The 26923-nt window shown below is 45.1% G+C and overlaps 2 protein-coding genes across 6 annotated transcripts in view; one reads left to right on the forward strand and one right to left on the reverse strand.

The window, feature by feature from the left end:
* Positions 1-22259, forward strand: part of LOC100427957 (uncharacterized) — a 121151-nt gene extending 98892 nt beyond the window's left edge. Inside the window, exons 3-5 of one of the 4 annotated variants that reach the window (XR_013416167.1) lie at positions 17731-18816; positions 20886-20943; positions 21147-22259. Coding sequence is in view for 1 of the 4 variants with exons in the window: in XM_077999289.1 (XP_077855415.1) it covers positions 17731-17768 (38 nt within the window). In the remaining 3 variants the exon portion in view is untranslated. Of the gene's footprint in view, positions 1-17730; positions 20751-20885 lie in introns of those variants that run through there. The other 3 variants (XR_013416168.1, XR_013416166.1, XM_077999289.1) reach the window with 3 other exon arrangements.
* Positions 1-26553, reverse strand: part of TRAF3IP2 (TRAF3 interacting protein 2) — a 47710-nt gene extending 21157 nt beyond the window's left edge. Inside the window, exons 1-4 of one of the 2 annotated variants that reach the window (XM_077998417.1) lie at positions 26401-26553; positions 25709-25911; positions 12223-13053; positions 275-467 (exon numbers count right to left, since the gene is read on the reverse strand). In XM_077998417.1, the coding sequence (XP_077854543.1) occupies positions 275-467; positions 12223-13045 (1016 nt within the window). In that variant the 5' untranslated portion in view covers positions 13046-13053; positions 25709-25911; positions 26401-26553. 2 annotated transcript variants of the gene reach the window in all.
* Positions 26554-26923: the final 370 nt, after the last annotated feature.

The following is a 26923-nucleotide window of genomic DNA, read 5'->3' on the forward strand; positions in this document are numbered from 1 at the left end:
AAAGAAAGGGGTGTGACTTGGAGAACATCTGAAGAACCTTTCCTTCAACAGAATTTCGACTAGTCACTAGTGGCTCTCTGTGTCTGATAGAGATCCTTGTCAATCAGCTTCCATTTCCTCCTGACCTGAAAAGTCTACATTGGGCGTTCTCCTGTGTGACTTACTCACTAACGTGGATTAGCAAACCTATAGAGAATTCTGTTACATCTTCCTTGCATTGGCATAATTCCTTTCCATGTTAAAAATGCCTGAAGATTGGGCCTGTCATACTTACTGGTGCCTTGGAAGCCCCAGAAAGGAGCAGTCTCTCTGTGCGGGCCTCTCTTCTTGGTCCCAGGGGCTGGGATAATTCAGGATAACTTTCTGCACAGGGTGCAGGCCTCTCACACTGGCTCCAGGCAGCGGCTGCCCAGGCAGAGCCGGCTGGATCACTTGCTGGTAGGCTGCTCGAGGGTAGTCATGGCCATCTGTAGATGAAGACGACAAAGAGAACAGGGAACATCAACTCTAGCTCCTTCGTGTGAAAGGAGTCATAAGCTCCATGCTCATTTGTGTCTTGATACCAGCTGAGGGGTCCAGACATCTGTTACCACCTCTGTGATGTTTGCTATATTTCTCTATTGTTGATTACTTGACTGTTTTCACAAAATTCACTTTTTTTTGTCCTAAATAAAAACATATGTGAAATCACCAGTTTGGTATTCTAACTGGAAAGCTCAAAAAACTTTTCAAAAAAGTCTACACAGGCTCCTCTTTTCGTAAGATTCTTAGGAAAATCCAACCATGAAGAACCTCTTTCACACCACCATTCCTACCATAATTTCCTTCATGTCCCAAATCCAAGGCTAGGAAAAATTATCTGTATGATAGATATAGAATCACTGCTCTGTCCTTTCCTCCCCCAAGTGGACACACACGTGCATGTGCACACACACGCACACCCCACTCCCTCTTTTTTTTTTTTTTTGAGACGGAGTCTCGCTCTGTCGCCCAGGCTGGAGTGCAGTGGCCGGATCTCAGCTCACTGCAAGCTCCGCCTCCCGGGTTCACGCCATTCTCCTGCCTCAGCTTCCCGAGTAGCTGGGACTACAGGCGCTCGCCACCTCGCCCGGCTAGTTTTTTGTATTTTTTAGTAGAGATGGGGTTTCACGGTGTTAGCCAGGATGGTCTCGATCTCCTGACCTCATGATCCGCCCATCTCGGCCTCCCAAAGTGCTGGGATTACAGGCTTGAGCCACCACGCCCAGCCCCCACTCCCTCTTAAGAAGAGGTAAATGAATGAAAACTTCGCTCATCCTCCTGGGAACTAGCCAACCCATTGGCAACACCCTCCAACTTCCTTGGTCCTCTCCTGCTAGAGCCTACCTGCAATTGGAGCCAGGGCTGTTTGAAGAGGGCTGGGCTCAGAGCAAAGCCAGAGCTGGCAGTGACTTATGTGAATGTGCAACCTGGGAAAAAGTGGGTCCCAGCCAGGACCAGGAGCAGCAGGGTCCCCAGGGAAGGGCAGCCTGCCTGACTAGGCAAAAGAATAGAACTAAAAGCCCAGAGGAGAGATGCAGGGAACCAAGTAAGGGTGAGAGGGAAGAGCTCTGAGGGAATGGCCCAGGCCCAAAGGGGGTAAGGTGTTGGGAAATGTGAGAGATGCAAGAGGACTGAAAAGAGCCAAATGGTAGCCCTGCAAGATGAACAATGAGCACCTCCTAGTGATCCAAGCTACCCACATAAGCATAAGACGATCCAGGAGGAGGCATAACTAGTTAGGACAAGAAGGAAGTGGTTTTGTTTATTTTTTTAAAAAACCCTCATTGATCTTAAAATTCTTTTGATTCTTTTAAGAGTAACCCTCATTGATCTTAAAATTCTTTTGCTGATTATAAAAGTAATAATCAAGTTTGCCTGCCATGTAGATAGGATACATATAGGGATGTACAGCAAAATAAAACTGGCAAGTAAACAAAAAAGTGACTGGTAGGTTGAAATCGAAATGGGAAGGGTGAGAATGTGGCTAAGAATTGATTCTTAAGGCCAGGCACGGTGGCTCACACCTGTAATCCCAGCACTTCGGGTGGCCGAGGCGGACGGATCACCTGAGTTCAGGAGTTCGAGACCAGCCTGGCCATCATGGTGAAACCCCATCTCTACTAAAAATACAAAAATTAGCTGGGTGTCATGGCACACACCTGTAACCCCAGCTACTTGGGAGGCTGAGGCAGGAGAATCCCTTAAACTTGGGAGATGGAGGCTGCAGTGAGCTGAGATTGTGCCATTGCATTCCGACCTGGGCAAAAGGGCAAGACTCCGTCTCAAAAACAAACAAAAAAGAACTGTATTCTTAGTTTGGTAAAGCAGTCAGGAGCCATCTACATTTTCAAAGGGACATTCAGAGGAATGATGGCCTCAAGTACAGAACGAAAGACAAATAATGTGTACGTTCACTAGTGTGGCCTCCAGGTTCTCATTGCCTAGACTCAGGAAACTGTTTGGGTGACCTGGCGACGTGCCCAAGCTAGTCTCTCAAGTGTGGTCAGATTCCCTGGACTCAATCTATTATTGTCTCCTTTGACCCATGACACCACCTGGGTCCTTCCGATCATCCTGCTTCTGGCAAAAGTGACCATGCCCCTCCAACCCAGACTGTCTCCTGGCAGGACCCCGTGACCCTTGCCCTGATATTGCTTAGGCCTGGTCATGACAAGTAGTAGGGGTTTAAAGAGGGGGAGGAGGAGAAACGAATCCACGTAGGTCTATCCCTGCACCTGGATGACAAAGGAGACCAGGACTTGAAGGGACTGCTCTCAGAATGGAAGACAGGCCCACAGAGACTCCTATGGTCTAGGACAACGTCTACTGCACAGGCTTCACCTTGGCAGCCTTCTTAGGGCAGGGCGGATATATTCCAGGGGGTCCAGATCACCAGTTGCAGTTTCAGGGCAACAGGGTAGGTCACCACTGCTCCTTTCCCTCAGTTTAAAAAATAGCAAAAAATGGCCAGGCGCGGTGGCTCACGCCTGTAATCCCAGCACTTTGGGAGGCTGAGGCGGGCGGATCACGAGGTCAGGAGATCAAGACCATTCTGGCTAACACGGTGAAACCCTGTCTCTACTAAAAATACAAAAAATTAGCCGGGCGTGGTGGTGGGCGCCTGTAGTCCCAGCTACTCAGGAGGCTGAGGCAGGAGAATGGCGTGAACCCCAGAGGCAGAGCTTGCAGTGAGCCGAGATGGCACCACGGCACTCCAGCCTGGGCAACAGGACGAGATTCCATCTCAAAAAAAAAAAAAAGCAAAAAATGCCACTGCTATCAGGTCCCCAGGTAGGGGCCAGCCCTGCTTTTTGATGAGCCTTGTGTGAGCAGACCCTTTACAAACCCAGCTGTAGATAGAACTGTCTTGGTGGACTGCACTTACAATCTACCCTGCTTGATCAGGTTCCAGCCCCTATAGATCTTGCCTCCCACGACACTCTCACTGGCCCAGTAAGCTCTGGCTTCATCTTGAATATCCCAAACTTGTCCTCTCCTTTGGGATCCTGAGTTTGCCACCCTCTTTGTCCAGAATGTTTTTGCCCTAGATTTTCAGACTGACTTCTTGCCATTCAGAACTCAGCCCAAATATCACCTGTCCAAAGAGGCCTGCCTCCTCGCCCAGTTACTTTATCCCATTCCCTGTTTTGCTTCCTTCATAGTTCCTATCATGGGTTTGCATAAGTAAGCATGACTTTTACCTGTCAACTTCGTGCCTGCCTTCCCTACTAGAACATAAGCTCTGTGAAAACATAGACTGTGTCTATGTTCTTGCTACCGTGTCTCCAAGGATAGCACCGGCACCCAGGGGACACTCAATAGATGAATGAACGAAGGCTCAATAGTTACAAAGCCGACTTACAGAAAAAGAGAAGCCATTTAGGACTGCACAATCTATTAATACTTTCTAGGGCACAGGTCTCCTATACTAGGAGCCCCCAACTCCCAGGGCACAGGCTGGTATCAGTCTGTCGCCTGTTAGGAACCAGGCCACACAGTGGGAGGTGAGCAATGGGTGAGCAAGTGAAGCTCTGTCTGTATTTACAGCCGCTCCCCACCACTTGCATTACCACCTGAGCTCTGCCTCCTGTCAGATCGGCAGCGGCATTAGATTCTCATAGGAGTGCAGACCCTATTGTGAACTGCGCACATGAGGGATCTAGGCTGCATGCTCCTTATGAGAATCCAAGGCCTGATGATCTGTCACTGTCTTCCATCGCCCCCAGATCTAGCTGCTGGAAAACAAGCTGAGGGCTCCCACTGATTCTACATTATGATGAGTTGTATAATTATTTCATTATATATTACAATGTAACAATAATAGAAATAAAGTACACAATAAATGTAATGCACTTGAATCGTCCCCAAACCATCCCCCTCCCCAGTCCGTGGAAAAATTGTCTTCCATGAAACTGGTCCCTGGTGCCAAAAAGGTTGGGGACCACTGCTCTAGACTATCTTAATTCTCTTCTGCTGTCCATCTGTTTTGGGGGTTTTTTGGTTTAATTGGTGTCTCCCTCCAGAAGTAGGAAGGAGAAAGACAAAGTAAAAGAGGAGAAACTTTGCCAGTGGCCTTAAAAGCCTTTAAGAGGAAAGAGCTGAAAGTATCTTGGGAAGTTTTTAATGTTTGAAGCCATTTTTGCTTCCTATATCCATTAATGAATGGCTAATACTGTTTTATTTGCTTTAAAAGGACTACCAAGCTCTAATCACAGGGTTTATTTCTTTTCCAGAAAGCGGATGTTAGTGCTGTTAATCAAAAGCCTTTGAATCAAGGTCATATGATTTCTAACAGATTATTTCCCGCACAACATGTTTTTGTCTCATAGCAACAAATCATATCATTAAAATCACCAAGGCATGTGGGGCTAAGTGTTTGATTAGTGTAACTTTCATTTCAGAAACGGCCACCTGTGGTAAAAAGTTATGCCAGTTTATGTGAGCAGATGAAAATGATACACCTCATCAATTTCTAAAATTAGGGTACTAACAATATAGTTCTCCATGCTGTCCTTTTATTGTTGAAAACAAAGGAAAACTGAGTATCAATGGATCAATAAAAAATGAGCATTCCCTTTTGTAAGTGGAATCTGATCAGCTTTGTCTGGAATTTGACTGGTTGTATGGAAAAGGTTCCTAAATAGGCTGGACATGCCTGTAATCCTAGCACTTTGGGAGGCCTAGGTGGTTGTATCTGTTGAGCCCAGGAGTTCAAGACTAGCCTGAGCAAAAGGTGAAATCCCATCTCTACAAAAAAAGAAATACACACACACACAAAAAAGAAAAGTTGCTAAATAAAAACTTGTTTATCAGGTAAATGATCATCTTTTTCATTGCTCAAGCTTTAATCATTTTTTTCCAATTACTATGACGAAGGCTTGCTAATTTACTTGGATACTATACATATAAAATAAGGGCTAACATTTATTGATCACTTGCTACATGTCAAGTACTGTTCTAAGTTCCGTATTGAGAATTATAGAGTTCAATTTTCCATTTCCGTAAAGAAGTTTAACTCAGAATAAAAATCCAGATTCCTCACCACGGCCTGTGTAGCCTTCATCTTCTAGCACACCATTCTCTCCTTGCTCACTCTGCTAGGCCGCACTGGCTTGCTTTTGATATCTTAATGACATCAAGCTCCTTGCTTCCTTAGCTCCTTGCTTCCTTGACCTTCTCATCCTTTAGGTTTCAGCTCAGATGTCTGCTTAAAGAGACATTCTCTGGCCAACCTGTCTATTAATGTCTATTCCAACAGTTACTTCCCTTATAGCACTTATAATTTGTCATTCTGTTTTTGACTTCTATTTCTTATCCATCTCTCCAGTAGACTGCGAATTCCATGAAAACAAGGACCGTGTATGACTATTTGCTGAATAAAGTGATAAGTGGATGGACAGGTTCTGTTTCCAAATTTCACTGACTCCCTTCTTTGCTTCCCTCCCAGACCAAAAAAAAAAAAAAAAATGGCTTTTCCAAGGCTTCATTATCACAAAGACTCTACTCATGATTAAGGCTCACTCCTTTCCCCAGGAAGTAGAGAACAGATTTCTTTTTATTCATTCAACAAATATTTATTGAACCTCGATGGCCAGGCACTTGGCGAACAAAGATAAATAGGATACAGTTCCCTTGGGAGTACCTCAAAATAAATGGAGAGAGAAAGAAAATCTGCCTGTCTGTGGGTGTCTGTTTTTAAACACAAACCCACACTAGTTAGTGTGTGAGAAGGGGAGACATATGAGTCGACAGCCACCTACTTGAGAATCCCTGTTCAGAAATAGCTTTCCCGCGGACTTGTCCCCAGTGCCTACAATTCCATCAAGAGAGTTTATTCTGTAGGAGCGGGAAGGTGGGTGACGTGACAGACAAATGATTTGCTAGCATGGTAACTCCTCAGTTCAGAGGCAGTGTTAATCACAAAGCAGAAATGAAAATCTTGCACAATCACGAATGGGCGCCCAGGACTGTATGTTATTTGTCAATCCTGTGATCTTCTTGGCCTGAGTACACACGATCCTCGTGTTACTGAGCTTTTACCACTTGGAATGTGGAAACCAAATCCTAAATGAGGTTTTCCATTTATCAGTCGCAACATGCAACATTTTTCTTCCTTATTAAGAATGGTATTAAAAGAGTTTATGAGAGAGAAATAAAATCTGATTTTCAAGTTGTCAAAAAAACATCGTGATATAATGCAATCAGTTTAGCCAGGAAACAAAATGGCCAATATAAACTGTTGCAGGAACTCCCACAGCTGTAAGCAGCTGTGGTTCCTGAAAGGCAACTCCTTCTTTATCATTTCTTCCATCTGGTTTTTTCTTTTTTTCCCTCACTTTAATTGTGCATGCATTCTAGCATACAAATCATCCCTTTTTTTTTTTTTTTTTTGGTCCACAGGTACAACTGTACCCATGTACCCATAATTTTATTCTATTCAGTCTCCTTGGTAGAGAAAGCAATAATTTTATCATAAAATGAGGGCTCTCTAGACTTAATTCCCTCTCTTTTCCCAAATATTTGCATCATGAGTTTCATTTGATTGCACAGCCATGAACTCCATGCTGGTGACCTTCAGTGGAAGGATTCGGAGGCAGCAGGAGGCCGACTTTTCCAGGGGGTGGGGTGAGGAGAAAACACAGGCTTATTCCCTTTCTTATTTTCACCTACTTTGAAAACCTTTTTTTTTTTTTCACATGAAAGAGGTGACCAATAACCATTTTTGCTTTACCTTGCAAAAAGCTTAGATATGCCATTTGCATGGTGATTATTATTTATTTATATATTCATTAATGGGTAAGGAAGTAATGCTCTTCTAAAGCCGAGTAGAGCCACGTAGCCATGGTTTCCACTGCACAAGCATCCCTTAGGTGAACAGCTCTTTTGAAGTGGTTTTGTTGGCAATTAAGTGCAGTTATAGCCCTGACATGAAACTAAGCATTTGTACACCTGCCCTGAATGCTTAAAATCTGTGCCAGTGAGTGGGATCTGGAAGTAGAGGAGCACCCTGCAGAACTGGGCTGCAGGATGCATTTAAATAATAACAATAATAACTAAAAGCTGTTAGTATTGAGGGCTTACCACCAGCCAGCCACTTTCCTGTTGCCTTTAATACATTATCTCATTTAATCCTCACAGCAACCTTCATGGGAGTCATTGCTGCTGGAGGCCTCATAAATATTCTAGGGTTGCAATGCCCTGCAAAAATGCCATCAGCACAGGCAACCCTGACCCTCTTCTCTGTGGTTAGATGGGAGCCAGGGCCAAGGGACATGCAAGGTGAATTGGGGCAAGCTTGCCTTCTGTACGTGCTCAGTTTTCCTTTGTTCTTTTCAGTCTTGACTCATTTCTTAATTATAGAAGTAATACCTGTTTGCTATTTTTATTTTTATATTTTTTATGTGGTTTTGTTTTTGTTTTTAAGACTGACTCTCATTCTGTTGCCCAGGCTGGAGTGCAGTGGCACGATCTCAGCTCACTGCAACCTCCACCTTCTGGGTTCAAGTGATTCTCATGCCTCAGCCTCCCTGAGTAGCTGAGATTACAGGCGCATGCCACCATGCCCGGCTAATTTTTGTATTTTTAGTAGACAACATTTCATCATATTGGCTAGGCTGGTCTCGAACTCCTGACCTCAAGTGATCTGCCCTCCTCTGCCTCCCAAGGTGTCGGGATTACAGGTGTGAGGCACTGCAACCAGCCATTTGCTATTTTTAAAATCAACAAAAGTATATGAAATTAGAAGGAAAATATACCTATCTCCTCTTAATTCCCTGCTCCCCTCCCCACCAAGATCACCACTAGATCCTGCTAGACTTAATACGTATATATAAACATAGATAGTTTAAAATATATATATATGGATGGGATCATCACTGCAGCTATTGCCTTTAAACTTAATCTTTTTGATGTCAGAAGGTGTATTCAGTGCAACATGGGCCTAGTAGTCCATTGTATACATAAATCACAAATGACTTATCTGGCCCTTTATTGCTAGGCATTGTAGTTGTTTTTGTTTTTACTCTAATGCAACAACGCTTTCATAAACATTCTTGTTCTTGTATTTGTATGTGCTTGTTTAATGTTTCTATAGGATAGATTCCTATAAGTGAAACTGCTGGGCCAAAGAGGAAGCACATATAAAATTTTGATAGGGAAACTGCCTTCTGGGAGATTGCACCAATTTACACTCCTATCAAGAGTGACTGGGAATATTCATTTCTCTGTAACTCCACCAACACTGGATGTTGTCCAAAGTTTTTAATTTTTGCACAATGAATCAGGGAAAAGGTATATCTAAGAATTTTGCACTTCTTAAATCTAATAATGCTGAGCTTGGTTTAATTCTCATATTGGCTATTTGTATATCTTCTGTAAATTATTCTCCTCTCCTATCCCCATTCTCTTCCCTCTGCCTTTCAACACCTCTTTTTGCCCCCAGGATCCTACATGTCTCTCCCCAACCCCTTAACAGAAGGAAATAATACAGAGAGCAAGGGGATGGTGAAATGCTGAAAGAAAGTGGGTCCTGGGGCAATAGAGACAAAAAGTGTTCCCAGTCAGGAGTGTTTGCCTTTTAAAGGAACCTGCCCCAACGGGACAACGCTCACCTCCAAAAACTGGATTGCCAATGGCGCCGTTTCAGCTCCAACAACAGGAAAAGTATTTTCCAGTGGGAAGTATTTTCCAGAGGGTCCATTATAACAATGAGTCAGTGCTGTTTTTGTCTATCACAATGAGGCTTTCCCTTGCTAGTAGTCAAAGTCAGCTGCTTGGGACTGTATCACAAAGCCTTGACTTAAGTATTCACACTTCTTTGCATTAATCTAAGGGGTTAATCGGAAGTGCAGTTAAAAACGTATGTATGCAATGTTGGCCACATCATTGCTTACTGGATCAGAAAACTGGAAACTATTTTAAATGTCTGACAATAAAGAACAGGTTAATAATAATTTGGTAGATTCACCTGATGAAATACGATGAAGCAGTTTTAAATGATTCTGGAATAAGTACACTCAATGTCACTGAAAATTAAAAATATATGAAAAGAAAAAAAACACTGAAAATTAGTATGTCAAAACCCTAATAGGGAATTTTATTTGGGTGGCAGAAATATGAAAACTTTTTTTTTTCTTTTTTGAACTTCTGGGCATTATTTCAATTTTAGGAGTGACCAAATATTATAATGATCAGAAAAAAAAATTTTTTTTTGAGATGGAGTCTCACTCTGTCGTCGCCCAGGCGCAATCTCAGCTCACTGCAACCTCTGCCTCCCGGGTTCAGGCAATTCTCGTGCCTCAGTCTCCCGAGTAGCTGGGATTACAGGCACCTGCCACAACACCTGGCTAACTTTTTTTGTATTTTTAGCAGAGACAGGGTTTCACCATGTTGGCCAGGCTAGTCTCGAACTCCTGACCTCAAGTGATCCATCCACCTCGGCCTCCCAAAGCGCTGGGATTACAGGCGTGAGCCACCATGCATGAGCCACCATGCGTGGTGAAAACTTACCTTTAAATTCAGATTAACAGAATGTTAAAAAGTAGTTTATGGTATTATTCTCAGAAATTATTCCTTTTAAACCTGGCAATCACTGAGAAATACAGCCTTGACCTTGCCAACATTCAGTTCTCAGTGATTCATACTTAAGGGAATCCACCACCACACCCACCCTATGACTGGGCGCTTAGAGCAGGCGGTGGCATCCATGTGCTCCCACCCTGTTGACTTCCCAACATTTATACACCACGTCCCAGTTTTAGGCATCACGGGCTCTTTCTCCCTCTCCAGCCCAAGGCCCCATTCTCCTCACACCCTCCTGCTTCCCCAGCCCCCACCCTCATTCCTGATGTCACATTCATTCTTACCTATTTCTTCCAAGCATCTTCTAAGTTACATTTCTCTATCTCCTCTTTGTTGTTTTTTTCTGAGTTATGAATTACTGTGTTGCTCTCTTCACTTTAGGAAGCTTTATACTTAGTATACATGTACTAGTATGTAAATTATGGTTGATTACAGCATTTGTAATTATTTCTATAATTTATTTTAAAGCTGTGCATCAGGCCTTTGGTCAGGCACTTCTTACACTCTTTGACCTACTTTATGTCTAGTGTTTATTTGCTAAGAAAAATATCACATCTCACAGCCCTGTGTTTCATCTGTAAAGCCCTATTGTTATTTTCCAGGGGCCTCAGCGGAGATTTAACATCAAGAATGGTGGTAGGGGAAAAAAAAAAGGTGATAGAATCTTTTATCTCAATCTAAGACTTCATCACTTTCAGAGATGCTTACTGCACTGGTACATATTATTATTTCAGAAGTAGTTTATTGAGAGTCTAGTATGTGCCAGACACTGTGCTTAAATTCTGGGGAGTTACGAATTGAAAGTACATGTTTGCATTTGCAGATGCACAAAAGCTTGCAGTCTGGAAGGAGAGGAGACAAGTATATAATCAGATGCCATGCTGGTGTTAGGTGTCCCAACAGGACCAGAGCAGGAGGGAGAGAGAGGACCTGAAGGAGAATGTGATCTGGGGAGGTTTTCAGAGGGACACTTGAGCTAAGTCTCAAAAAATGTGTATGATGGTGGTTGCATAACTCTGTGAAAATACTAAAATTTATTGAATTTTGTATTTAAAATGGGTTAAGGATAAACCTTACAGTATGTAAATTAGATCTCGATAAAGCAGTTTTTTTAAAAGGTGTATTGAAACTGGGTCAGACACACCAGAGGGAGCAGAACATCCCAGATAGAGAGAAGAGCCTGGCAAACGCATAGAGATGTGAACCATCACAAGTAGGGGGACTGCCAGTCTTAGAGTGGCTGGAATGTAGGGTAGCTGTAGATGGCTCAAGTGTCCAAAAGGGTTTAAGCAGCAAAATCACAGACGCAACTTCATTTTCATGTAATGGCCCGAATCCCAGAGTCTCAATGACATTCTGGGCATCTTCTGGTTTTTTGTTTTGTTTTGCTTTGTTTTTCACTAAAAGCCCTTTCTCTGCCAAATCTAAGATGGGGAAGAAACATGAAGAGAAGGAAGAACCCACATGCCCAAAGATCAGAACAAAAAATACATTTTCTAGAACTCACTTGGGTCATCTCTCTGCTTCTAGGCAGGTTTGTTAAACTAATCCAGACAGAGGAACCTGTTTTGTCCTTAAAGGTCCCTAGAGAAGAAGACTCCAGTGGGACAGGCTTTAGGCTAAGAAAAAGCATTCTCGGCCAGGCGCGCTGGCTCACGCCTGTAATCCCAACACTTTGGGAGGCGGAGGAGGGTAGATCACGAGCTCAGGAGATCGAGACCATCCTGATCTCACCATGGTGAAACCCCGTCTCTACTAAAAATACCAAAAAATTAGCCAGGCGTGGTGGCGGGTGCCTGTAGTCCCAGCTACTCAGGAGGCTGAGGCAGGAGAATGGCGTGAACCCAGGAGGCGGAGCCTGCAGTGAGCCGAGATTGTACCACTGCACTCCAGCCTGGGTGACAGCGAGACACTGTCTCAAAAAAAAAAAAAAGAGAAAAAGCATTCTCTGAAGGCCCTTTGCAAATCCAACCACACGTGGAAAGCCCCTAGGTGAAGCAGAATGCCCTCCCTGCATTCTGACCTGTTCATCCCAGTCTAGTGACACAAAGCATTGATGTGAGGCCCTTGTTTCTTCAGTCACCCAGCCCAGAATGCCCAGAGGAGGTCAAGATCACTTACATGGCACCTGGTGATCGGGACTTCCAGGACAATGGTAATGATAGTTCCATGGAGCACGTGGGGAAAGATTGGGAGGCAGTGCACATGCTGGATACCACTGAGGTTCAAACTGAGGGAACTCCCTGGACCTGAGAGGTCTGGGGAGGTCCTGGGGGTAACACACGGAGGTGAGGGGCAGGGGCCTTTCCAGCTGCCTGATGCCCAGGACATCCTGGGGCTGGGAATCATATCCCGTGTCTATGGTTGGCAGATCCAGGCCTGCTCGGTTCCTGTGAGGCTGGGGCCGCTGTACCATCGCCTGGCTACTGCCCGAGGAGTCTGCTGAGGCATTAGGTAAACTTTGGTCTGATTTGTCTGAGTCATGGCCAGTGTCAGGAGAAGCTGCTGAAAGCTGAGATCCCAGCCATTGATTACGTTTTTCCATAAATGAAAACGGATGCTCTGCAGGGAGGACTCCAACCACAGACTCAGACTCGGGCTCGCTGAGTGCAGAGCACCCAGAGGGGAAAGCTTTGCCTGGGCCTGGGTGTCTCCCGCAGAAGCTGTCTTCACTGTCCTCCAGAACTTGAGTGCGCAGGCAGGTGACCTGCTGGGATACAGGCCGCTGGTGACTTGCAAGTTTCAGGGTTGCGTGAGCTTGAGAAAAGTCCCTGGAGGAGTTGTGAGGCGTTGTGGGTACAGACAAGCTGTTGGGTGCCATGTTCCTTGTATTTGGAGCAGGTGGTTCTGATTCCTCTTCCAGGGAATATTCTGGGATTGGTTTCAGCAACTGACTGGGGTATGGTTCTGATTCATCGACCTCCACAGGAATGCTTCGGTTCATTCTAGTTTCTGGAACAAGAGAAAACATGCCACAGCCTTAGAAGACAGATCAATTCTTGGAGTCCTCACTTTATGACCTTAAGGGACCTCATTCAGGATGTGGTTTAAATTAACATTGAGACACCAATGTGCCTGCAGAGCCCTAATCCATAAAATTGTTTACTTATCCTCCAGGCAAAAGCACTAATGCTTATTAAGATATTTTATCTGGAAGGCAATTCAAAGAATATGATGGGACCATCCTGTGGTAGAAATCACTCACCAGCAAGGGGAAAACACAGATGAAAATCAACTGCCAACTATTGAGGAAAGAGAAATTATCATAATGTGGGCTGCTTCGTGTGTGCTTGGAATACATGATGAAATAAATCTTAGTAACTGATATGGAATGATGGCTAAGATGTATTAAGTGAGTTTTTTCTAAAAGCCACGCGCAGAGCAGTGTGCATACTATGCTGCTATTTTGTGTAAAAAATGAGAGGAGAATGTGCGTGTGTTTGTATGTGCATATCTGCTTGTATATGTATAAAACGTGTGGAGGAATCATAGACATTGCTACACTGGTTGCCTTTGAGGATGGAATTAAGCTGGGGGAGAGCAGTGGGAGGAAGTTTTCACCTTTTGAACTTTTATAATTTTGTTCCATTTGACTATTGCCTAATTTTAAAAAAGAAAAGTGTTTTCTTTTAAGCAAAGACAGAAAGCCCAAGTTTAAAACATATCGAAAAAAGGTCAGAGTGACATTTTCTACCTAATTTTAGGTCATTTGGAGGACTTAATTCCCTCTGGGCACTATGCCTGCAACAAAGGTAGCCATGACCATCTGGTTTGTGATGTAGTTGAACCAGCAAGGCTCGCTAAACTAGACCTTAGCCTGCAGAGCATTTAGCCCACAGTCCAGGCAATACTGCTTTTAGCTGTAAGAAGAAGAACTCTTAATTAACCTAACACAATGAGAAAGAAAACCAGCCCTCTCTCATCATTAAACTGGTTGAGGTGATGCCTTGACTGGACGGGGAGGAGGAAGGCAGTCCACAGGACTGCACAGGAGCAACTGGGGGTTTGCAGGAGGCTGCAGAGCAGGGGTTGTAAAAGAGCAAGCAAGTGAAAAAGAAGAAATCCTAGAGGGTTATTCTATGCAAGGCTAGTACATAGCATACTTCAAATACCAGAGGGAGAAAAGGGATTGTGTCTGGATTTAAAAATTCCTACTTTGGATCCATGTCGCATTTCAACCACAAACACTGACTGAGGGCTCACTGTGCCTAAAGTCAGGTTACACAAATTATGGTTCTAAGACAAGTTTCGGAGGGCATGAATTCACTTTCTCTTGGCCCTTGTACCCAATCCAATGCGATCATGACAGCATGCATCTTGAAATGCTCCCCTTACACACAGATGGGGCCAGCAGTTTGCCACCAAATGTACTTAACGGCCTCCAGAAAGATACCTCTCTACTCCCTGCCAAATGAATGCTCTTTGACACTCTTCTCCCACTTGGTATCAAACTTACCCACCTGCCGCACGACGACCCTTGCTCCATTTTCCGACACAACAGAAAACTCAACTTCTAATTTCGGGCTGGCCTTCCCTCCTTCCCTCCATCTCTCCCTTTCCCTGTCCTTGTCCTTTTCAGGCTGTGTATGTCCTCTGCTCGTTGGTTCTGCAGAAAAGGGGACCTCATCAGCTAAAGTGAGCGGACCTTATAAAAACGAACAAGAGCCTGCCAAAAGCACCAGTAAATATCGCAACTGTTTATTATTTTTAAAATGTTCAGCTGAGCGCAGTGGCTCAGGCCTGTAATCCCAGCACTTTGGGAGGCTAAGGCGGGTGGATCACCTGAGGTCAGGTATTCGAGACCAGCCTGGCCAACATGGCAAAACTCCGTCTCTACTAAAAGTACAAAAATTAGCTGGGCATGGTGGGACGTGCCTGTAATCCCATACTGAGGAGGCTGAGGCAGGAGAATCGCTTGAACCCGGGAGGTGGAGGTTGCAGTGAGCTGAGATTGCGCCACTGCACTCCAGCCTGGGCAACAAGAGCGAGACTGTATCTCAAAAAAAAAAAAAAAAAAAAGTTCACCATTTTTTCCCATTCTTTCTTGCAATTTTTCCACAGTTATTAAATTGGATGTGCCACACAACATGCTCTTCAGCTGGTTGGAAAACAAAAGTATTTTTTCAAGGCCTAGCTGAGTGTTGTGTCATCTTCTGCATGCACTTGTGGGCCCACAGCTGAACGGGAGGCAAAGAGATGCAAAAAGTGAGCTGACTAGCAGGACTAATTCCTGTACTCTATTGTCATGGGATTCGCTTTCAATCCCATTCAGGTACAACTACTTACATTCTCCCTGGGTTTTCCCATGTGAATACCTTAGAAGTGCTTTTCCACCCACATTAAAAAAAGTTGCATATTCCACTCTTCTAGCTGAGGAGCCATCAGGGGGCTTGGAGGAGGCTTTAAAAAAAAAGCGATGAGGGCAGTCATCTCACAGAACTGGAAATCTGAGGTCATCCTCTGGTGGGAATTCTGCAGTTAAAACTGGTCTGGGGCTAGGCGTGGTGGCTCACGCCTGTAACCCCAGCACTTTGGAGGCTGAGGCAGGAGGATTACTTAAGCCCAAGAGTTCAAGACCAGCCTTGGCAACATAATGAGGCCCTGTCTCTACAAAAAAATTAAACAAATTAGCCAGGTGCGGTGGTGTGCGCCTGTAGCCCCAGCTACTTGAGAGGCTGAGGTGAGAGGTCACTTGAGCCCTGGAGGTCCAGCCTTCAGTGACACGAGATCGTGCTGCGGCACTCCAGCCTGAGTGACAGAGCGAGACCCTGTCTCAAAAGATAAAAATAATTTTTAAAAAAACTGGGCTGAGTACCCTTTCCCCACACAGCTGCATGGCTGGTTTCCTTTCTCCGTGAGGTCTTTCCTTGGCTGTCACCTCAAGGAGGTCTCGCTGGTCGTGCTCTCTCATTCCCATCTCCCTTCCCTGCTTTACCTTATTCTCCAGCAGTTATCACTGTCTTATATATCACCCAAATGTATATGATACACACAAATATCTAATAATCTCTTGTTTGCTCATCACCTCTCCCTTCTCCCAGAATATAAACTTCCTAAGGGTGCAGTTTTCTCTTTTCTTTTTCTTTGTGATATGGGGATCTTGCTCTGTCGCCCAGGCTGGAGTGCAGTACCTAGATCATGGTTCACTGCAGCCTCAAACTCCTGAGCTCAAGGATCCTCCCATGTCAGCCTCACAAGTAGCTAGGACTACAGGTGCACGCCATCGTGCCTAATTTTTTTTTTTTTTTTTTTTTTTTTTTGAGATGGAGTCTTGCTCTGTCGCCCAGGCTGGAGTGCAGTGGCACAATCTCGGCTCACTGCAACCTCTGCCTCCCAGATTCAAGCGATTCTTGTGCCTCAGCCTCCTGAGTAGCTGTGATTACAGGTGTGCGCCACTGCGTCCAGCTAATTTTTGTATTTTTAGTAGAAACAGTTTCACCATGTTGGCCAGGCTGCTCTCAAACTCCTGATCTCAGGTGATCCGCCTGCCTCGGCCTCCCAAAGTGCTGGGATTACAGGCGTGAGCCACTGTGCTGGTCAGCGTGCCTGACTTTTAAAATTTTTTTGTGGAGATGAGGTCTCACTATGCTACCCCAACTGGTATTGAACTCTTTACCTCAAGCAGTCCTCCTACCTCAGCCTCCCAAAGTGCTGGGATTGTAAGTGAGCCACCACATCTGGCCTGGGAGCATGATTTTTGACTGTTCTATTTACAGCTATATTTTCAGCACCTACAACTGCACCTGGCACATAGTAGGTGCTCAATAAAGATTCGTTGAATGAATAAATAATTGATGCCTGTTTCAGAGAGGGGACAGACAGGTCCATGTAGCTGGATCAGTGACAATGAGAATGTTGTCAACAACAATGTTGGGGAGCAAGGAGTATCTGGTGGGCCTGGTCCTCAGAGTTCTTAAAATTATGCCACATGGGTGACCGACCCTTCCCTCTCCTTTTATTTTCCTCTCAAGAACATTGGTTAAGTGCCCACTATGTGTCAAGCACCAAAGTTAGGTCTGGGCCATGCCCAAAGGTCCTGCCCATGGGCAGGATTGGCCACAATCCTTACTTGCAGAATAAAGGAGATGCCATCAGTCATGATGGGAGCATCTACTCTTAGATTGCAGGCAGGGAGGCGCTGGTCTTTGTGCCTCTGCAGAGCTCCACCCAGAACAGAAAAGGGTGGGGCATGCCTGCCGCTACCACACGGCCCCTTCCGGCCTCAGACCCCTGCCTGAACTGGCAGAAAATGGGCAACCCTGCCAACTCTCCTTAGGCAGTCATAGAGAACAATTACAAATGCCACGTCAGGGGGCCACAGACAGATTAATGGGTTATGTCAGGGATGGCAGTTTTATCTGTTTTGTCTTTAATGACAATAGTGTAAAAATACTAAACATTAAAAAAGAAAACAAAACACTCAGTATCTCACCACTGTGTTTTTAAAATACAAAAAACCATTCAGCAGAGGGTAAAGCGTGTACTCCGGGTACGCACAGGTGGGCATGAACTGGGGACAGAGGTGAGTCCTGGGGATATACAACTGGATGGAACAGCTGTGCATGTGAGCCTGGTTCTTGCTTGTTCTGACCTGACCCATTTTTCTGTTTTTCCATTTTTTTTTTCCAGGCTTTCTCCATATTTACGTGCTTGTAACTCTGGCATGACCTTTGCTCCAGTCTCTACCAGAGGGCGGCACCTGGATTGAAGTGGAAAAGTCCTGTTTTCCAGCCATGACCCAGGGAGCAAGCACCGACTCCTCAGGGGAACAGGAGACTTGCCAACTAGGACCCTGGGAGCCTCCATGTTGGCAGTGCCCTGTGTCGTCTCGGGCTCACCAGCAAATCCTCGGGGGAAAGCAGGGCTGGAGGGTGAGGACGCCCAGAAGAGTTCCTGGCTCCGAATCCCTCTCTGAGGCTCCCGATACAGATGCCCAGGCCCCACACCCAGAGACTCTGAGTATTTTTGTTTATCGTATGTAAAAGACTAGTGTATTTTTGTTTAAGTCTCACAGGTAAACAAGTTCTCTCATACTTTGTCAAGGGAAATGTAATCTGTGCAATTTGGCAGTAACTATCAGAATTTTAAAAGCGTATGCCCTTTGACCTAGTCATTTCACTTCTAAGAATTTCCCCTGCAGAGGTATGTATATCTTGTATGAAATGAAGAGGCTATGAAAACAGCCAACACCGCAGTGTTTATAATAGCAAAGACCGGACACAACCCACATGTCTAAAGGTTCTGATGTTTAAAACTGTAGTATATCTGTACAATGAGCACTCCACATCCTTTAAGAATGAGGAAGGGCTGTGTGAACTGAAATGGAACTATCTCTAAGATGTATTAAGTTAAAAAAATCCAAGAGTAGCACAAAGGAGGGTATGCCCTCCTTTGTATGATAAAAGGTCGTATATCTGCCCATCTCAAATGAGGAACAGTGGTTGCCTCTGGGAAGGGAACTGGATGGCTAGGAATGCGATAGGAAAGAGGTTTGCTTTTCAGAACATTTTATACCATTTAAGTTTTGTCACAAGGGCGCCTATATTGACTTAAAAGATAAAAAATGAAAAGGAAAGGCTCTGCTCGTGATTCTGATGCTCACAAACATTAAGAACCAATGCGAATGAGGAACTCATGAGACCGCCCAGGAAAGAGTGAACGTGTCTCTTCAAATATCAAAAGCCATTCAGCAGAGGCTGAGAACACATGCCTGGGGTAAGCATGGGTGCGCATGAGCTGGGGACAGAGGTGATTCCCAGGGACACACAACTAAACCCCAAAGACGACAGTAGCTTTTCTTTTTTTTTTTTTTTTTTTTTTTGAGACAAGGTTTTGTTGCCCAGTGGCGCAATCACAGTTCACTGTCACCTTGCCCCCCTGGGATCAGGTATTCCTTCCACCTTAGCCTCCCATGTTGCTGGGACCACAGGCATGCACCACCACGCCTGGTTAATTTTTTTTTTTGTAGAGACGGAGTCTCGCCATGTTGCCCAGGCTAGTCTCAAACTCCTGGACTCAAGCAATCCTTCTGCCTCGGCCTTCCAAAGTGCTGAGATTACAGGCGTGAGCCACTGCACCCACCCTGACAGGAGCTTTTCATCTCTGGACTCTCATCACCATTTGGACTGTGAGCTGTGGTTCTAACTTTTGTATCGGACAGGCATCTTTCCTCAAATCTGTCAGTTTCTCTTTCCAGGTCCCTTGCTTTGTCTTCCTTTTTGCCTCCTCGGGCCTGAGACCTTTCTCTGGGCTCCTCTACTCTGCCCCGAGCTGCCTAGTTTTGCGAATAGTATCACATCCAGATGTCAGCAGCCTGACGTCCATGTGACAATGCTCCCTTGGCGTCCCAGTGACAGATTTTCCCATGCTTCACCTTCTCTCTTTTTTTATTTTTCTGTACACAGCTCTCAGTCAACCCCCCTGAGCTGCCTCCAACTCTTTGCTCATGTCTGTTTCTAGCAATCTTTTCCTCTTCTAGCACAATCTTCCTTAACTTACCAGTTTTTTGAATCAGAGCCTCTTAGTCTTCACAACGCTACCTTTCTGATCTCACAGTTCATCAAAAAGCTTTTCGCCCATCATGCCTGCCTCCCTTTCTTCAGGTCCATTAGACTCCACCGTGGCCTGTGTGGGAAGCAAGTCTCTCCCAGGGCACACATGAACAGGCTTCATGCCCACATCCACAGTGAACTGTGGCTTCTGCCTTCCAGATGGGCTTACCCTAAATTGACACATATTCCTAGGATGTGGGAAAATATGCAATACTTAAATGCAAAGGCTCTGGGTTCAGACTCCCTAGGGTTAAATTCTCCCTGTGCCAGCTAGCTGCATGGTTAGATTTGTGATCTTGACAAAGTTATCTGACGTCTCTGGGCCTCACTTTTCTCATCTGCAAAATAGGGAAAAGAGCAACACTTCTCCTTAGGGGTGTGGTGAGGATAAAGAGTAGATGTAAATGAAGTGTTGAATGTAGAGCCTGGCCCATATCAAGCTTTCAAAGAGCAATGGCCATTTTGTTATTTTTAATGCAGCTACAACTGCAGTTATTATCTGGCTTTGGAGCTCTCTTTTTAAAGACAGTATTCCCTGGTGCTAATACACCCAGGTGCTAATACTATTCTTTGAAGCTAATGTATAGAGACCATATCTTTTTAACAAACATGTATATATATGAGTCATTTCCGGCACATTTGATACATATCATCTCCTTTGGTCCTTAAAACAAGCCTAGGCCATAAGCAGGGTAAGTGTTACCACTTTGCCATTCCTGTTTTACAGAGGCTTAGACACATTGAGAAGCTTTTCCATAGTCACTTAACAAGTGATGGGTGAAGCCAAATCAAGCCTTTAGATCTCCAAGCTCTTTCCATTAAGCCATATAAATCAGGGGTTGGCAAACTTTTTCTGCAAAGGGGACAGATAGTAAATAGCTTACGCCTTATGGGCCACATGCTGTGTCTGTTTCATATTCTGCTCCTTTTTTATTTTTTATTTTTTAAGAAAAAACACCCTTTAAATATATAAAAACCATTCTGAGCAACAGGCTGGTGCTAAAAACAGGTCATGGTAACCATTGGCTCTAGGGTTGTAGTTTACTGTTGATATAGATTGTACGCTGATAAGCCAAAATACAAACCTAATGAAACTGACATACTTAAGAAACTTTACTCTTTGTTAGCAATCATTGCTAATATTTATTGAACGGTTACTATGTGGGAAATGCTGTTCCAAGTGTGACAGATGTATTAATTTACTTAATCCTCACACCCACTCTAATTTCCTAGGTACTATTGTCAGACTTATTTTACAGACGGGAAAAGGGAAAAGCGAGGTATAGAGAAGGTAAGTACCTTTTCCAAGTTCACATGGCTATTCCGTAGCAGAGCTGTGATTCAAATCTAAGCGGTTTGGCACCAGAGCCTGTGCACTTAACTGCTTGCATCTCGGTGGGGAGCACTGACTGGTTCAGCTATTGGGAGGGAAAAAAGGGGATGGGGAAGCCACCCGCATAACCCCTAGCAGATTCTGGAATAAATATGCTTCAGAGCCATCCGCCTTGAAGCTGAGGAGGCATGGAAGCAGGCCACCTGTGTTCTGTACAGCATTGCCAGGCTGGAAATCTGCCATGGCTTTCCTTCACGCCATTACAATAGAGGATACAGATGAGGCTGCAGAGGCATGTTGATTTGAGAAAAGCATTTGATTGGATCTCATTAAATTTTAATCATAAACTGAATTCAAAATAAATTGAAAACTGGTTGACAGAGCACCAACAAAGGGTGATGATAAATGGTGATGCATCTAGAGGGGAGCTGTCTTCCAGGGGACAACTCTAAGGCAAGGACGGATGGGATTTAATGAAGGTGTTCTGTCCCCAGAAGAAGACAAATAGCGCAGCAAGGAACAGAGGAAGGGCAGGAGTGAGCAGCCTGAGTAATTAATAAACCGTATTAACAGCTCCTCCATAATCAGGCCTTGGTGATCACAACTGCTTGGATTTTTTCTTAAGGTTTTTTTGAGTCAGGAATAGGTTTGAAGAGTCCTGGAGACACACAGCATGAATATTTCAGGCGGACATTAAAAAGAAATCTATACATTTACAGCTGGGAGGATCCTGAGATCTACTTTGGATCAGAAACTTTCAATTACAAGGTTCCCAAGGCCTTACTTCATTCCCCAGAGAGTAATCTTTTTAATAAATGTCCAAAAGTCATGGATTTAAAAATATATGTATTTAAACTCATTAATGTCCTTTGTTTACTGCCCAAATGCATGCAAACTTTCATAACGCTGTTTTGTTGAGTGGAAGGTTGGTTTTGAGTAAACTGTTTGGCTCAGATTCAAACTCCAGTGAACAAATACTTCCAAGTTTACTTGCAGAATTTCCCAAACAGAGAAGTTCTTCCACTGGGCTTGCCAGAGGACTTGAAACAGTGGTGAGCCCTGGAAGGAAGGGAACATTTACTGGCCCTTGGACATAACCCAGCACAGTAAGACTCACATCAGGCTGAAGGCGGTGCAGTGTGAACCGACCTGATTTGAGGAAGTTTGCTCTGGGACTCCTCTGAGCTACTAAATGAGGAGGAGAAGGACTAATGGGAACACACTGACTCCATCACATCAGAAGTTATAATAAACATTTACAGAACAACTTCAAACCAGTCCATGTTTTTTGTTTGTTTTTTGTTTTGTTTTGTCGTTGTCATTGTTTTGGTTTTTGTTTTTTTGTTTCTTCAGATAAGATGGTTTCTCTAAGCACACGTGTGATCCCAAATTCAGCCCCAGCCACGGAGTGAAGGAGAGGAAGGGGCAGAAAGGAAGAATCAAGAGAGGAAGAGGAAGGGAGAGAAAGGAAGAGAAGTAAGGAAAGTGGGGAAATGCTGAAGGATTTTTTTGTATTTGCCTTTTATTGGTGTAGGAGAGACACTTAATTAACTTGTAATTTGTATGTAGTGCTGGGTATGAGAAGGGGCAGTTGGAAGGGAAGGGAAAGAATGAATATAGGTAAAAGGCAAGAGGATCATAGGGTAAGCTGGGAGGCCAGGAAGAGTTTGGACAGACAGCTCAGAGTAGGAAGAGAGTTCAGAGCTGGGAGGGAGACCTGTTGACTCTGGGAAGGGGAAAGGGAAAAAACATTGGCATCCTGACTGCAGGGAAACAATGAGGCAGCGGAGACAAGTATCCCTCATTGCTGAGGGAGCTGCCAAGACCCAGGCAGCCTCGGTCTGAGGGGTGCGAGGAGAGGGGCACAGGCTGGGAACTTCAGTCAGTCCTGGCCCTCCACTTGAGTTCAGCTGCCTTATTAGGGAGCCAAGCCAAACCAGCACAGACCTAAGGATCACCCCACGGATGGAAGCCCACCCTTCTTCAGCCAGTCTACAACTTCTGGTATCCGGGAAAGTCTGTGCACACACAAGGTGCGCACACACAGCTACAGAGTGAGCTTAGTCACGGCCAAGCACGTGTGTGCTCCTAGGAGGCCTGCTGGACACGGGAGGCAAAGACTGTCAGTGGGAGAAAGGACAGCCTGGGTTTCATGAACTAAAAATATCTTGGTGACAACGCATTCGGAAGAAACAGGAGAGGCCCAGGGGGCAGCTTCTCGATTCCAATCCTCAGACACTTTCTCACGGAAAAATCCTTCAGACTGCAGGATTGTTTTGATAAGGAAATGTGATCAAACATTAGGGGTCATTTCGTTGGATCTGAAAGGAATTTAAAGTTGAATGTGCCTCATCTGTGTTCTCTGTTTTTCCTGCAGCAGTTGCCTGCAATTCATATATGTTTTTAGAAGCTAATCTAAAATTGCCTGCAGCAGAAAAATGATTTGAATTCAGGATATTCCTGAGATTTCCATTCTGCAATGTGTAAAACATAGATTTAATTTAGACAAACTACCCCACCATTCTGAATGCCTGTTGGAAGAATGCCTGCAAATATGACTGTCTTCTCCTCTTCTTTTTATTTTCAGAGCATTTGAAAGTCACTAACTCCTTAATCCCGGGAGAAGCAGGCTTTAACATTTCCTGTCCCTACACCCTCCAAAAATGAGTAACCCTGAGTTAAGAACCTTTCTATCCGACATGTTGGTACATTACCCAGACCTCACTCCTGTTTAGCCCACCCCACGCAATGAACAGAGCAGAGTAACTACATTATCCATCTTTTGATGCTCCGTCATGGGGTGACTGGTAGCTGCAGCAGCAGATTAAGAATGACTGTGGTGTGTGGCCTTTAAGGATTAGAGCGAGGCTGGCAAGTGCACAACAGTTAGCCTGCTTTCAGATAATGGTGCATCATTGTTTGAAAATAAAATCAGGAACTCATTGCAGGTGAACTATCTTGAAATTCCTGTCCTTTCATCCCAGGGGAATAGAGAGAAATGCCTAAAAACATGACATGGACTACACCAGGACGTCCCACAAAAACAGATTAGCAATACCAAAAGCTCTGCACCAGCCCATCCCGGTCAGCTAGGGCCTACTTGAACTGTATTGACGGCAGGTAATTGCCAAAAAGAAACAATAACTTTTTTTTTTTAAGTCACGGTCTGGAAAAAGTTAAGAATTCTGTGTATCCGCCATCTAATAATGTCTCTAATCAGTGTCATCACCCTTACATGGTATTAGGATGTGTTTCACAGTTTCCCTTCCCCTCCCATTAAAGGCCCCACACACAGTGACTGGTCCAACTGAGGAGTGGTTTCCAGGTCCAGCTACAGCAGTAACTCTGGCTTCTGGAGCTGGGCTTGTCTGCCAGTTCTCTGGCCTGCCTTGACTCTGTTGGGAATAGCACGGACTATTCTTCCTGGGTAACCCAAATGGGACATGAACTAATTCGAGAAACTCCCTGTTTTCTCCTATTTGGCTAGAGCCAATCATAAGGCCTCAATTCCAGGCAGCCCTCTGGCAGAGACACGTGTCCCCCAGCCTCTCCCGGCCTTTCACCCTGACTGCTGCTTTACCTTTTGCCTTGAGAGCAGACGAGTAAAACAGAAATCAAAGCAGTTGACATGGAAGCGGGGTGCTACTAGGCATTTGGTAGCATGCAGAATTCTGGGGGGTAGAAAAATATCAGGAAACAAAAGTCCTTTCCTCAAGGGGGTAACCAACTGGTAGTGGGAGGTAAAATTAAAATATGTGAATAATCAGTAAACACAACAAGTCTTGAAGACCACCCATTACCACTACCCCTCTGGGACTATCCTGGCTTTGTTTTATGAGGGAATTTGACACACTCGTGTTAGATCACCACCCCCCATCAATTTACTGATGAAGAAATCCAGGCTTAGTGGAGTCAGAATGAATTGCCTAAGTCATGGAACCACAAGAAGTGAAGAACTTGAAACCAAGTTTCTTGTCCTTTTAAAAAAAAAAAAAAATGGCCTCTTGTTCTCCTGTTCCTTTAATAAAAAAATAAAAAAATAAAGGCCCCCTATTGTAAGATAGCATCTTAAACTTGAAAGTCACAAGAAGCTTGATTAGCTTCTAAGATCAAGTTCTGGCATTTCTTCCCCTTTTCCCAAAGGCTCCGTCCAGCGCCAGCCTGGGAGGACTGGAGGGCGGCTGCGGAGAGGGGCCGGGAGGCGGCTCAGAGCCAGCACAGAGCTCAGCAGAACTTCCTGGCCCAAGAATGTGCTGTTGATTTTTTTTTCCCCCTTGCACGAAACAGGGCTCGAGAAAACTCTGCCACTGACGTGTTCTGGGGCTGAAAGCCAATTACTTAATCTTTGCCATCCCTGGCTCTCTCCTTGGAGAAGTGGGGCTTGAATTCTTGATAGAAACGTGTGGGGACACTAAGTACCCAAACGAATGGTTCCCAGGCAGCTGCGAGCTGTCCCCGTGTGCGAGCCTCCTCTCCTCAAAGGGTTAACTCGGCGGGGCTCGCTGGCCTGAAATACTATACCAGCAACGCATCCTTGCAGCACAAACTCCACTGTCATTTTCTCAGCTAAGATGGTCTCTGTGCGAACAAGTTAAAGGAGGGGAGAGGAAGACAGAGAAAAGTAGAGGCAGAACGTTTCAGTAAAGGAGAAACAGCGTGCTTTGGAAAATAGGTCAGAGGTGACGAAATAAGACCAGGCAAGTGGTAACTCCGAGTAACTTACCTTAGAACCACCACGGACAGACAGACCGGGCCCGGAGAGTGGTCGGCTCTCGGCGGCTTCTCGTCTCTCTCCACCTTGGGTCGCCCTGGGCCTCCCTCCGCCCTCTCCCGGCCCAGGTAAGTAGAAGAACAGGCTCTGAAGCAGGAAGTGGAAGCTGTATGCAAATTTCTACGGAGCCTAGGAAGCCTCTGCTCAAAATCTCCCTGTGGGCAGTGAATCAACGGCTGAGGAGTCACTATTTCTTAAAACAGAAACCTCCTTCATTCATGAGAAAGGGCCAGTGACCAATTAGGCGGCATTTTTGTTTTCGCCACCCAGCTAAGAAGCTGCCCAGGAGTGGGCCGAACCTCAGTGTAGTCGCAGTGCCCTCGCCTGGGAGGGTATCTCCGGGAGGATATTGAACTTGAGGGTTAAGAATGACTAATCATTAGCAGCATCAAAGAGGGGATTGGGGGCAGATAATGGGGAGGAAGAGGGAGCGGAGCTTCTTGCATCTCCTCTAACTGCTTAAAACATCAGTATTTGCTGCCTATAACCACTGAGCGGGGGGCTCACTGACCATGCCCCCGGACACACGTGTACACACATGCCTGTGGCCTGTGCACGGGCCACCCTATTGTCAGGCACAAAAAAAGTGGTTAATTTTAAGAACACACACACACATACATACACATGCACACATGCACTCTAACCTCTGGCTGCATTTTCCTGACCTCCAGTTTATTTTCTTCCCTTCCCTTCCCATTGTTTAATCAGTAGCCTGCAGAATGTATTGCATGAAGGAGCGCTGCAGGCAGGATGATACCCAGCGATGTGAAGAGAGAGAGAGAGAGAGAAGACACAACTGCCTTTCCGGGCAGCAGGGGGTGATGGGAGCGGTGTTAGCTGGAGCTTTGGAGTCAGGAGGACCTGGGTACGAACTCAGCCATGTCACTGGCCAGCTGGGCGCCCTGGGCAGGCACACCATGCTCCTGGTGCTGGACTTGTCTGCCTGTTGAAGGGGTCCAAATGTCAGTCCACTCAGCCGGCTATCTCTCTACTCTGGGGACAGGCCCCAGAGCATCCTTGTTCAGACTGTACCAGGTTCTGCTCAAACAGGATACAGGAAGCAGGTTGCTCAACATTACACAAGCAGAGAAAATGCAGCTCGTTGTTAACACAGTATACACAGGTTGTTTGCATTTTGGTATATCCTTACAACAGAATATGATGCAG

Source organism: Macaca mulatta, chromosome 4 (assembly GCF_049350105.2).
Source record: "Macaca mulatta isolate MMU2019108-1 chromosome 4, T2T-MMU8v2.0, whole genome shotgun sequence".
NCBI lineage: Eukaryota > Metazoa > Chordata > Mammalia > Primates > Cercopithecidae > Macaca > Macaca mulatta.